Genomic DNA, 13,936 nt, shown 5'->3' with positions numbered 1-13,936 from the left:
AGAGTCACCTGTAGATCTATATTAACTACAGAGGTAGAGTCACCTGTAGATCTATATTAACTACAGAGGTAGAGTCACCTGTAGATCTATATTAACTACAGAGGTAGAGTCACCTGTAGATCTATATTAACTACAGAGGTAGAGTCACCTGTAGATCTATATTAACTACAGAGGTAGAGTCACCTGTAGATCTATATTAACTACAGAGGTAGAGTCACCTGTAGATCTATATCAACTACTAGAGGTAGAGTCACCTGTAGATCTATATTAACTACAGAGGTAGAGTCACCTGTAGATCTATATTAACTATAGAGGTAGAGTCACCTGTAGATCTATATTAACTACAGAGGTAGAGTCACCTGTAGATCTATATTGACTATAGAGGTAGAGTCACCTGTAGATCTATATTAACTACAGAGGTAGAGTCACCTGTAGATCTATATTAACTACAGAGGTAGAGTCACCTGTAGATCTATATTAACTACAGAGGTAGAGTCACCTGTAGATCTATATTGACTACAGAGGTAGAGTCACCTGTAGATCTCTATTAACTATAGAGGTAGAGTCACCTGTAGTTCTATATCAACTTACTAGAGGTAGAGTCACCTGTAGATCTATATTAACTACAGAGGTAGAGTCACCTGTAGATCTATATTAACTACAGAGGTAGAGTCACCTGTAGATCTATATTAACTATAGAGGTAGAGTCACCTGTAGATCTATATTAACTACAGAGGTAGAGTCACCTGTAGATCTATATTGACTATAGAGGCAGAGTCACCTGTAGATCTATATTGACTATAGAGGTAGAGTCACCTGTAGATCTATATTGACTATAGAGGTAGAGTCACCTGTAGATCTATATTGACTACAGAGGCAGAGTCACCTGTAGATCTATATTAACTATAGAGGTAGAGTCACCTGTAGATCTATATTGACTATACTATAGAGGTAGAGTCACCTGTAGATCTATATTGACTATAGAGGTAGAGTCACCTGTAGATCTATATTAACTATAGAGGTAGAGTCACCTGTAGATCTATATTGACTATAGAGGTAGAGTCACCTGTAGATCTATATTAACTACAGAGGTAGAGTCACCTATAGATCTATATTAACTATAGAGGTAGAGTCACCTGAAGATCTCTATTGACTATAGAGGTAGAGTCACCTGTAGATCTATATTAACTATAGAGGTAGAGTCACCTGTAGATCTATATTAACTACAGAGGTAGAGTCACCTGTAGATCTATATTAACTACAGAGGTAGAGTCACCTGTAGATCTATATTAACTACAGAGGTAGAGTCACCTGTAGATCTATATTAACTACAGAGGTAGAGTCACCTGTAGATCTATATTAACTACAGAGGTAGAGTCACCTGTAGATCTATATTAACTACAGAGGTAGAGTCACCTGTAGATCTATATTGACTATAGAGGTAGAGTCACCTGTAGATCTATATTAACTATAGAGGTAGAGTCACCTGTAGATCTATATTAACTACAGAGGTAGAGTCACCTGTAGATCTATATTAACTACAGAGGTAGAGTCACCTGTAGATCTATATTGACTATAGAGGTAGAGTCACCTGTAGATCTATATTGACTATAGAGGTAGAGTCACCTGTAGATCTATATTGACTATAGAGGTAGAGTCACCTGTAGATCTATATTAACTACAGAGGTAGAGTCACCTGTAGATCTATATTAACTATAGAGGTAGAGTCACCTGTAGATCTATATTGACTATAGAGGTAGAGTCACCTGTAGATCTATATTAACTATAGAGGTAGAGTCACCTGTAGATCTATATTAACTACAGAGGTAGAGTCACCTGTAGATCTATATTAACTACAGAGGTAGAGTCACCTGTAGATCTATATTAACTACAGAGGTAGAGTCACCTGTAGATCTATATTAACTACAGAGGTAGAGTCACCTGTAGATCTATATTGACTATAGAGGTAGAGTCACCTGTAGATCTATATTGACTATAGAGGTAGAGTCACCTGTAGATCTATATTGACTATAGAGGTAGAGTCACCTGTAGATCTATATTGACTATAGAGGCAGAGTCACCTGTATATCTATATTGACTATAGAGGCAGAGTCACCTGTAGATCTATATTGACTATAGAGGTAGAGTCACCTGTAGATCTATATTGACTATACTGTAGAGGTAGAGTCACTTGTAGATCTATATTGACTATACTATAGAGGTAGAGTCACCTGTAGATCTATATTGACTATAGAGGTAGAGTCACCTGTAGATCTATATTAACTACAGAGGTAGAGTCACCTGTAGATCTATATTAACTATAGAGGTAGAGTCACCTGTAGATCTATATTGACTATACTATAGAGGTAGAGTCACCTGTAGATCTATATTGACTATAGAGGTAGAGTCACCTGTAGATCTATATTAACTATAGATGTAGAGTCACCTGTAGATCTATATTGACTATAGAGGTAGAGTCACCTGTAGATCTATATTAACTATAGAGGTAGAGTCACCTGTAGATCTATATTGACTATAGAGGTAGAGTCACCTGTAGATCTATATTGACTATAGAGGTAGAGTCACCTGTAGATCTATATGCTATACTATAGAGGTAGAGTCACCTGTAGATCTATATTGAACTATAGAGGTAGAGTCACCTGTAGATCTATATTAACTACAGAGGTAGAGTCACCTGTAGATCTATATTGACTATACTATAGAGGTAGAGTCACCTGTAGATCTATATTAACTACAGAGGTAGAGTCACCTGTAGATCTATATTGACTACAGAGGTAGAGTCACCTGTAGATCTATATTAACTACAGAGGTAGAGTCACCTGTAGATCTATATTGACTATAGAGGTAGAGTCACCTGTAGATCTATATTGACTACAGAGGTAGAGTCACCTGTAGATCTATATCAACTATACTATAGAGGTAGAGTCACCTGTAGATCTATATTGACTATAGAGGTAGAGTCACCTGTAGATCTATATTAACTACAGAGGTAGAGTCACCTGTAGATCTATATTGACTATAGAGGTAGAGTCACCTGTAGATCTATATTAACTACAGAGGTAGAGTCACCTGTAGATCTATATTGACTATAGAGGTAGAGTCACCTGTAGATCTATATTGACTATAGAGGTAGAGTCACCTGTAGATCTATATTGACTATAGAGGTAGAGTCACCTGTAGATCTATATTGACTATAGAGGTAGAGTCACCTGTAGATCTATATTGACTATAGAGGTAGAGTCACCTGTAGATCTATATTGACTATAGAGGTAGAGTCACCTGTAGATCTATATTGACTACAGAGGTAGAGTCACCTGTAGATCTATATTAACTATACTATAGAGGTAGAGTCACCTGTAGATCTATTAAACTACAGAGGTAGAGTCACCTGTAGATCTCTATTAACTAGAGAGGTAGAGTCACCTGTAGTTCTATATCAACTAAATACAGAGGTAGAGTCACCTGTAGATCTATATTAACTACAGAGGTAGAGTCACCTGTAGATCTATATCAACTATACTATAGAGGTAGAGTCACCTGTAGATCTATATTAACTATAGAGGTAGTCACCTGTAGATCTATATTAACTACAGAGGTAGAGTCACCTGTAGATCTATATTAACTACAGAGGTAGAGTCACCTGTAGTTCTATATTATACTATAGAGGTAGAGTCACCTGTAGATCTATTAACTACAGAGGTAGAGTCACCTGTAGACTATATCAACTGACTATAGAGGTAGAGTCACCTGTAGATCTATATTAACTACAGAGGTAGAGTCACCTATAGATCTATATTAACTATAGAGGTAGAGTCACCTGAAGATCTCTATTGACTATAGAGGTAGAGTCACCTGTAGATCTATATTAACTATAGAGGTAGAGTCACCTGTAGATCTATATTGACTATAGAGGTAGAGTCACCTGTAGATCTATATAACTATAGAGGTAGAGTCACCTGTAGATCTATATTGACTATAGAGGTAGAGTCACCTGTAGATCTATATTGACTATAGAGGTAGAGTCACCTGTAGATCTATATTGACTATAGAGGGGTAGAGTCACCTGTAGATCTATATTGACTGATAGAGGTAGAGTCACCTGTAGATCTATATTGACTATAGAGGTAGAGTCACCTAGATATCTATTGACTATAGAGGTAGAGTCACCTGTAGATCTATATTGACTATAGAGGTAGAGTCACCTGTAGATCTATTAACTATAGAGGTAGAGTCACCTAGATCTATATTGACTATAGAGGTAGAGTCACCTGTAGATCTATATATTGACTATAGAGGTAGAGTCACCTGTAGATCTATATTGACTATAGAGGTAGAGTCACCTGTAAGATCTCTATTGACTATAGAGGTAGAGTCACTCTCCAGACTACCGATCTATATTGGACTCATCACAGAAACACATCATTAAAGGTTAGAGTAAATACAAAAATCACTGAAGATCTCTATGAATGCATCCTGCCTCCAGAGGCCTAGAATGCACCCTGGCTCAAGAATGCACTTGGCCTCACCCTGAAATGCACCTTTGAATGCACCCTGGCTGCATCTCCTCCAGACTACCCCTGAATGCACCCTGGCTTACCCTGAATGCAGGATTATCCTGTCCTCACCCTGAATGCACCTGGACAGGGCCTCACCCCGTTCCTCACAATGCACCTTGGCCTCACCCTGAATGCAAATCCAGAAACACACTCACCTGAATGCAAGGGTTCTGGCTCACCCTAAATACAAAATCATCGCACTCCTGGTCCTCACCCTGAATGCACCCTGTCCTCACCCTGAATGCATCCTGTCCTCACCCTGAATGCACCCTGGCCTCACCCTGAATGCACCCTGGCCTCACCCTGAATGCACCCTGGCCTCACCCCTGAATCACTGTCCTCACCCTGAATGCATCCTGGCCTCACCCTGAATGCACCCTGGCCTCATCCCCTGGCCTCACCCTGAATGCACCCTGGCCTGAATGCACCCTCCTCCTGTCCTCACCCTGAATGCACCCTGGCCTCAACCTGAATGCATCCTGTCCTCACCCTGAATGCATCCTGTCCTCACCCTGAATGCACCCTGGCCTCATCCTGGCCTCACCCTGAATGCACCCTGGCCTCACCCTGAATGCACCCTGGCCTCACCCTGAATGCACCCTGTCCTCACCCTGAATGCATCCTGGCCTCACCCTGAATGCATCCTGTCCTCACCCTGAATGCACCCTGGCCTCATCCTGGCCTCACCCTGAATGCACCCTGTCCTCACCCTGAATGCATCCTGTCCTCACCCTGAATGCACCCTGGCCTCATCCTGTCCTCACCCTGAATGCATCCTGTCCTCACCCTGAATGCACCTGGCCTCACCCTGAATGCACCCTGGCCTCACCCTGAATGCATCCTGGCTCACCCTGAATGCACCCTGGCCTCATCCTGGCCTCTGAATGCAGCCTGGCCTCACCTGAATGCACCCTGGCCTCACCCTGAATGCATCCTGGCCTCACCCTGAATGCACCCAATCACCCTGAATGCACCCTGTCCTCACCCTGAATGCATGTCCCATCACCCTGTCCTCACCCTGAATGCATCCTGCTTCTGGAATGCACCCTCCTCAACCTGGCCCCAATCTGAATGCACCCTGGCCTCACCCTGAATGCACCCTGGCCTCAACCTGGCCCCAATCTGAATGCACCTGGCCTCACCCTGAATGCACCCTGGCCTCACCCTGAATGCACCTGGCCTCACCCTGAATGCACCCTGGCCTCACCCTGAATGCACCCTGGCCTCACCCTGGAATGCCTGGCCTCACCCTGAATGCACCTGGCCTCACCCTGAATGCACCTGGCCTCACCCTGAATGCCTCCTCACCCTGAATGCACCTGGCCTGGCCCCAATCTGAATGCACCCTGGCCTCACCCTGAATGCACCCTGGCCTCACCCTGAATGCACCCTGGCCTCACCCTGAATGCATCCTGGCCTCACCCTGGCCTCACCCTGAATGCACCCTGGCCTCACCCTGAATGCAACCCTGCCTCAAATGCACCCTGGCCTCACCCTGAATGCACCTGGCCTCACCCTGGCCTCACCTGAATGCATCCTGGCCTCACCCTGACCCTGAATGCACCCTGGCCTCACCCTGAATGCACCCTGGCCTCACCCTGAATGCATCCCTGGCCTCACCCTGGCCTCACCCTGAATGCACCCTGGCCTCACCCTGAATGCCTGGCCTCACCCTGGCCCTGGCCTCATGCCTCACCCCTGAATGCATCCTGTCCTCAACCTGAATGCAGCCTGTCCTCAACCTGAATGCACCCTGGCCTCAACCGGAATGCACCCTGGCCTCACCCTGAATGCACCCTGGCCTCACCCTGGCCTCACCTTGAATGCATCCTGTCCTCAACCTGAAAGTCTCCTATGGGCAAGGAGATAATCTTTGCTTTGGGTTGGTTTACAAAACCATTGCCGCCAACTTTAGCTTTGACTAAACCAAAAGCAACTAAAAGTCAATGTAACCTAAATTAGCATGTGTTTTGAAAGTTATTTTTCTGTGTGTTTGGATTGAACCCTACCTGGATCATAGCAGGGAACACCCCTGTCTTGACCAGACCCACTAGAGGGTTCATGACCTCTGCTACGGCCATCATCTGACAGAAGTACATCATGTCAGCAATGGTGTGGAACGTGTCATAGAACGAGTCTGATAAGAGGGAGAGAAAGAGAGGTAGAACACAGTGGTAGAACACAGTGGTAGAACACAGTGGTAGAACACAGAGGTAGAACACAGTGGTAGAACACAGTGGTGCTACACAGTGGTGCTACACAGTGGTGCTACACAGTGGTGCTACACAGTGGTGCTACACAGTGGTGCTACACAGTGGTGCTACACAGTGGTGCTACACAGTGGTGCTACACAGTGGTGCTACACAGTGGTGCTACACAGTGGTGCTATACAGCGGTGGTATACAGTGGTGCTACACAGTGGTGCTACACAGTGGTGCTATACAGTGGTGCTACACAGTGGTGCTACACAGTGGTGCTATACAGTGGTGGTATACGGTGGTGCTACGGTGGTGGTATACAGTGGTGGTATACGGTGGTGCTAGTGGTGCTACACAGTGGTGCTACACAGTGGTGCTACACAGTGGTGCTATACAGCGGTGCTACACAGTGGTGCTACACAGTGGTGGTATACAGTGGTGGTATACAGTGGTGGTATACAGTGGTGCTATACAGTGGTGCTACACAGTGGTGCTATACAGTGGTGCTACACAGTGGTGGTATACAGTGGTGGTATACAGTGGTGGTATACAGTGGTGCTATACAGTGGTGGTATACAGTGGTGCTATACAGTGGTGGTATACAGTGGTGCTATACAGTGGTGGTATACAGTGGTGCTATACAGTGGTGGTATACAGTGGTGGTATACAGTGGTGCTATACAGTGGTGCTACACAGTGGTGCTATACAGTGGTGCTACACAGTGGTGCTACACAGTGGTGGTATACAGTGGTGCTACACAGTGGTGGTATACAGTGGTGCTACACAGTGGTGGTATACAGTGGTGCTACACAGTGGTGCTACACAGTGGTGGTATACAGTGGTGCTACACAGTGGTGGTATACAGTGGTGCTATACAGTGGTGCTACACAGTGGTGGTATACAGTGGTGCTACACAGCGGTGGTATACAGTGGTGCTATACAGTGGTGCTACACAGTGGTGGTATACAGTGGTGCTACACAGTGGTGGTATACAGTGGTGCTACACAGTGGTGGTATACAGTGGTGCTACACATTGGTGGTATACAGTGGTGCTACACAGTGGTGGTATACAGTGGTGCTACACAGTGGTGCTACACAGTGGTGCTACACAGTGGTGCTACACAGTGGTGCTACACAGTGGTGGTATACAGTGGTGCTACACAGTGGTGGTATACAGTGGTGCTACACAGTGGTGGTATACAGTGTTGCTACACAGTGGTGCTACACAGTGGTGCTACACAGTGGTGGTATACAGTGGTGCTACACGGTGGTGGTATACAGTGGTGCTACACAGTATACACAGTGGTGGTATACAGTGGTGCTACACAGTGGTGCTATACAGTGGTGCTACACAGTGGTGGTATACAGTGGTGCTATACAGTGGTGGTATACAGTGGTGCTACACAGTGGTGGTATACAGTGGTGCTACACAGTGGTGCTACACAGTGGTGCTACACAGTGGTGCTACACAGTGGTGCTACACAGTGGTGCTACACAGCGGTGCTACACAGCGGTGCTACACAGCGGTGCTACACAGCGGTGCTACACAGCGGTGCTACACAGTGGTGCTAACATGTTAGGCCAAACACTGCATACCCAGAGTAACATACTGTACGTGCTCTAATCCAGTGGTTCTCAACCTATTTTAGTTGCTCTACACCAATCACATTTAGCTGTGCCTGAAGTACACCCCAAGTACCACTTCACGTGTATTTCACCAGTAGGTCTACGTTCATTAGTGTCCTCAAGTATTCCTGCGGATAGACCAAACACACAACAGGATGGCAACTACCGCTATAGTCAACTCTTAAAATGTTGTGAAGACATACAAACAGAATGTGGCTAAAACACAAAACAGACTGGACCACCAGGCTATTCAAAGCTATTTGCAAGACAAATTAATCTACAGACTAGAGTCAATGTTCCCTTTCTCATATTCAAATTGACACATCTATGAATAAAAAGCCTGTTTAGTTATTCTAGGGAAGTAACACACTGGCTCGGTGGTGTGGTTTAATCTGACTCACTCAGATCACTTCACAGAAACACAACTGAATATAAACTAGACAGCTTTCAGAAACACAACTAGACAGCTTTCAGCTAAAAAAATAGGAGGAAGAATGATCATGTATGTAAATATTAGTGTTATATGAGCCATCTATACTAACTCTCTTACATTATGATGACGAACCAGTTCTGAAGTAGCTAGTTCCAACCGTAGCTGTTGAAAAGAAATGATTCTGATTGTGTTCTTTTCCATCCCAGAAACACTGACTGAGACACAAAGTAGGTTATCTATGGCCAACGCTGTCGTCAACTCTCAAGACAATCAACCAACAAAACAACAGCTACTAACAGGCTGGACCCTCAGCAGGCTCTGGACCACTGACCTTGTCCCAGGATGAAGAGACGAACGGTCATGTTGACAAAGATCCAGGAGAAGCCCAGGAACTGGACGAGGTTGTACATGAACAGATAGCCCTTCTTCAGGCCCAGGTAGGCTGAGAGAACATTGTACAGCTTTCAATAAAAACACAATTCAAAAAATACAAAGGAAACTCTAGTCAGTTGGTTTTTTATGTCTATAACCAAAACCAAAATGATTTGAAATTACATTTCAGATGTTTACATTTTCAAATATCAAGTACTTAAAAAGGTAGCTTGTACTTGTGTGTGGTATAAACTAAAAGATGATGCACAGTCAAAACCAGGTTTGGCGGCCAGTTGGCGGCCCCGCAGTGGATTTATTTGGCCCCACAACTTTTCTGAGAAAAAAAAAAAAAGTTGAATTTTTCTTTCTTTTTTCTTTTTGCATTTTCATTGTTGGAGATAAAAGGGTGTAAAAACCACCAGGATGTTAATTTAGTCAAATCTGTTCTCAAGTATAAAAGAGAGAGAGACGTGATCGGATACAACTTTAAGCAAAGTTTCAAATGATCCGTTTTGGATTCTTGCCGTCAATTTGCAGTCTACAAATGATTTGTACTCATGTTCCGGTCTGCCGACCAACTGGTCAATGAAAAATAAATAGATCAGCCCGAGGCTGAACTTAGTTGATGATTCCTGGTCTAAACCAACAGCATCTTTACCCAGAAATGTAAATGTTCAGATTAGAGATAAAAGGGCTGCGGTGTTCACAGCTGCACCGCTCTGTACTTACGGTCTTTACGGATCCTTGACTCGATGCTGACCTTGTTTATCTTCCCCTCTTCCTGACAACAAACAGACAGACCACCAGCTGTAATAAATGTCATAACACCCTTATAAAATACAAATAAATAAAACCTTATACTTCCTTATGTATTACATCTGAAAGTTGTACCAAAACTGACCCTGGTCATGACTACCTTAGCCTGAAGCTCCATCTCCGCGTCTGATTCGTCGAGCCAACGGTCGAAGTCTGGCGCCAGGAAGAGAGGTTTCCTCTCCTGCAGAGTGAGTCTATCCCACCAACGCTGCTCTTGCTTCCTCACTGTCACATTTACCAGGCGCTGGGTCGACCTGTGACTAACCTGGCACACAGTGAGTATGATAATAACTGTAGATACCACAGGAGGTTGGTGGCACCTTAATTTGGGGAGGACGGGGCTCGTGGTAATGACTGGAGCGGAATTAGTGGAATGGTATCAAACACATGGTTTCCATTCCATTCCATTTGCTCTGTTCCAGACATTATCATGAGCAGCCTCCTGTGGAAGTCACACTTACTAATAAACCACAAGCAGGGAACAGTAACAATCTCGAGTACCAGAAGAGAATGCTTGTCTTTGAGACTGAGAAGAGTGTGAGGTATTTATCACTAATGAAAAAACTACATTTCTGGAATAGGAAACAATAGAATACCTCAGGTTTTACTGGTTCCAGGAAGTCCAGACTGAACTCATAGTCATGGTCTCCTTTAGCTCCGTGACCCTGAGCTGTCCAACAAAGGAACGTCGGTTTAATACCATGTACTCTGTACAGACTACACTTATTTTCATTCTTTCTGTTCCAGCGTAATACAAACCACCAACCTTTGAATTGCAGGGTGTTGTTTTGCACGCAGATATCAAGATTCTAAAAAAAAAAAAAAAAAAAGAAAGATAAATGTCATGCATCAAAAAAAAACTCAAAAAGCGGAAGACTGTCAGCTACAAGGCTAAATATAGGAACCACACTAACATTGGTTGAGATCAAACTAAGTGACTGAATGGCTGATGTGGATGTGTTTCCTTCCCACACATACAGCATCACTAAACATATTCCGATGACATTACATACAGTAGTACGTAGCTGGAGTACATGTGGTCACGATGCACCTGGAGTGTGTGTTTGCTGACTGGCTAAATTGGATCCAGCGATCACCATGACGATCAGCGATCACCATGACGATTCCTGAATCTTTTATGAAGCATGACATTTGGTAGGATGCACCACCACCACTAGCTACTACAACTCAATATGAATTACAGTAGATAGTTAGCTTCAGTAGCTGAGTGTTGGCTACTGTCTCGCCTCGTCGAGAACCACACTTCTCATGATGACTTGATTTTGTTATGTGGAGAAACTGAATCAAGACCTCAGGAAACTTTATATAATATATAAGTTATAGATATATATATATATTTATTATATATATAAGTTACTCTGTCTTGTGACATGCTACACTTTTGTTTTCACTCTGTATAGCTAATAGAACAAGTGGTAAATTATCTAGCTAGATGTATGAGCTTACTCGCTAACATGTAAGCATGGGGCTGCTATCAGTCCATTCTCTAAGCAGCATTGTAGCTAATGTCATGTATGTCATTTGTTCATGTCAGCGACGTGCATTCAATTTACAACGTCCAGCAGTGAGCTTAAACAAATACACTTATTACTGGCTGAAAGAGGCTATCTAGCTGGCTTGTTGTCCTAACCATCTAGCTGGCTTGTTGTCCTAGCCATCTAGCTGGCTTGTTGTCCTAACCATCTAGCTGGCTTGTTGTCCTAACCATCTAGCTGGCTTGTTGTCCTAACCATCTAGCTGGCTTGTTGTCCTAACCATCTAGCTGGCTTGTTGTCCTAACCGTCCAGCTGGCTTGTTGTCCTAACCGTCTAGCTGGCTTGTTGTCCTAACCGTCTAGCTGGCTTGTTGTCCTAACCGTCTAGCTGGCTTGTTGTCCTAACCGTCCAGCTGGCTTGTTGTCCTAACCGTCTAGCTGGCTTGTTGTCCTAACCATCTAGCTGGCTTGTTGTCCTAACCATCCAGCTGGCTTGTTGTCCTAACCATCTAGCTGGCTTGTTGTCCTAACCATCTAGCTGGCTTGTTGTCCTAACCATCCAGCTGGCTTGTTGTCCTAACCATCTAGCTGGCTTGTTGTCCTAACCATCTAGCTGGCTTGTTGTCCTAACCATCCAGCTGGCTTGTTGTCCTAACCATCCAGCTGGCTTGTTGTCCTAACCATCTAGCTGGCTTGTTGTCCTAACCATCTAGCTGGCTTGTTGTCCTAACCGTCTAGCTGGCTTGTTGTCCTAACCGTCTAGCTGGCTTGTTGTCCTAACCGTCTAGCTGGCTTGTTGTCCTAACCATCTAGCTGGCTTGTTGTCCTAACCATCCAGCTGGCTTGTTGTCCTAACCATCTAGCTGGCTTGTTGTCCTAACCATCTAGCTGGCTTGTTGTCCTAACCATCCAGCTCGATGACAGGTCGGTCCCGGAGATCATCCGTAACATACCTTAGCGTCACTCAGCTCCACACGCAGGTAGATGTCTGCATGACGCTGTGCCCAATACACGTGGGGTGTGAGGGTCTGCATTGTGATATCTAAAGGTACTGTTAGTGAAATTAATATCCTTGCAGTTATATCACTGAGAAGCAATGCTGGAGATCCTCCGCCTCATTCATTAGGACAGCTGGCTAGATGCGGAAACAGTCATCCAGATACTCGGGGTGCGTTCAGCGCCTGATTGAACGTTTACATTGCCTACCGGTATGTACTGAACGACACGGTTCCCTAAAACGATCTTGAACTTACTTTGAGGCACGTTTGCTCCGTGTGTAACGAAGCAATTTACTGTAAATGACTGCGGCACAGCGGTCCTCCAACACAAATCCCACCCAACTACGCCTTCCCGTTTTTGAACTGGTCGTTCAGAACAGCACCGTTTCCGACGAATTGAACGTTACAGTACGTTTTTCTGCATTGAACGTAGCTCAGGAGTCGCTACGTGCGCGTTACACCCACAAATCAAAACAAAGGAAGGACGTGCTCGTGCACAGTCGGTACAATTTTTTTAAGTTTGAAAACATTGATACTACAAAGGTATTTTTTTTAATTCGGGGCTTCATGTATGCTATGGGTGAAACCAACATCCAAGGGCTGCTCGCGTCATGTTCCGCTCCAAGTGACACCAGCCAAATTCATGCCATCTGAAATATTTACATCTGATGTGAGTGATATCCACCCTCATGTTATGTACTATATACACTCCATACAATAGAAGTGACGGTTATACAATCAGTCAAGTAATCAGTGGTGGAAAAAGTACTCAATTGTCATACTTAAGTGAAAGTAAATATTCATTCTGTCATTTTCTATTAATTTAAAGTGAAAGTCACCAGGTAAAATAATAATTGAGTAAAACTATTTGGTTTTAAATGTACTTAAGTATAAAAAGTAAATGGAACTTCTAAAATGTACATAAGTATCAAAACTAAAAGTATAAATCATTTTAAACTCTGTATATTAAGAAAACCAGAAGGGACCATTTTTTATTTATTGTCAGATAGCCAGGGACGCACTCCAAAACTCAGACATCATTTACAAACGAAGCATTTGTGTTTAGTGAGCCCACCAGATCAGAGGAAGTAGGGATGACCAGGGATGTTCTCTGTTTAGTGAGTCCACCAGATGAGAGGCAGCAGGGATGACCAGGATGTGCTCTGTTTAGTGAGTCTGCCAGATCAGAGGCAGTAGGGATGACCAGGGATGTTCTCTGTTTAGTGAGCCCGCCAGATCAGAGGTGGTAGGGACAACCAGGGATGTTCTCTGTTTAGTGAGTCCGCCAGATCAGAGGCAGTAGGGATGACCAGGGATGTTCTCTGTTTAGTGAGTCTGCCAGATCAGAGGCAGTAGGATGACCAGGGATGTTCTCTGTTTAGTGAGTCTGCCAGATGAGAGAAAGTAGGGATGACCAGGGA

General features: G+C 44.1%; 1 protein-coding gene across 1 annotated transcript; it reads right to left on the bottom strand.

The window, feature by feature from the left end:
* Nucleotides 1–6,586: 6,586 nt before the first annotated feature.
* LOC135532924 (very-long-chain (3R)-3-hydroxyacyl-CoA dehydratase-like) lies at nt 6,587–12,662 on the bottom strand (the record flags this gene model as incomplete). Its single annotated transcript, XM_064960355.1, has 7 exons — nt 12,471–12,662; nt 10,789–10,831; nt 10,619–10,692; nt 10,123–10,287; nt 9,936–9,987; nt 9,166–9,276; nt 6,587–6,714 (listed from the first exon to the last, which is right to left on the bottom strand). Coding segments are annotated over exons 1-7 (654 nt in total), but the record flags the coding sequence as incomplete, so codon positions are not given.
* Between the last annotated feature and the right edge of the window lie 1,274 nt (nt 12,663–13,936).

The sequence above is a fragment of the Oncorhynchus masou genome, unplaced genomic scaffold, assembly GCF_036934945.1.
Source record: "Oncorhynchus masou masou isolate Uvic2021 unplaced genomic scaffold, UVic_Omas_1.1 unplaced_scaffold_2116, whole genome shotgun sequence".
Taxonomy (NCBI): Eukaryota; Metazoa; Chordata; class Actinopteri; order Salmoniformes; family Salmonidae; genus Oncorhynchus; species Oncorhynchus masou.
The sequence above is the reverse complement of the archived record's forward strand: the minus strand, read 5'-3'. Positions and strand labels throughout refer to the sequence as shown.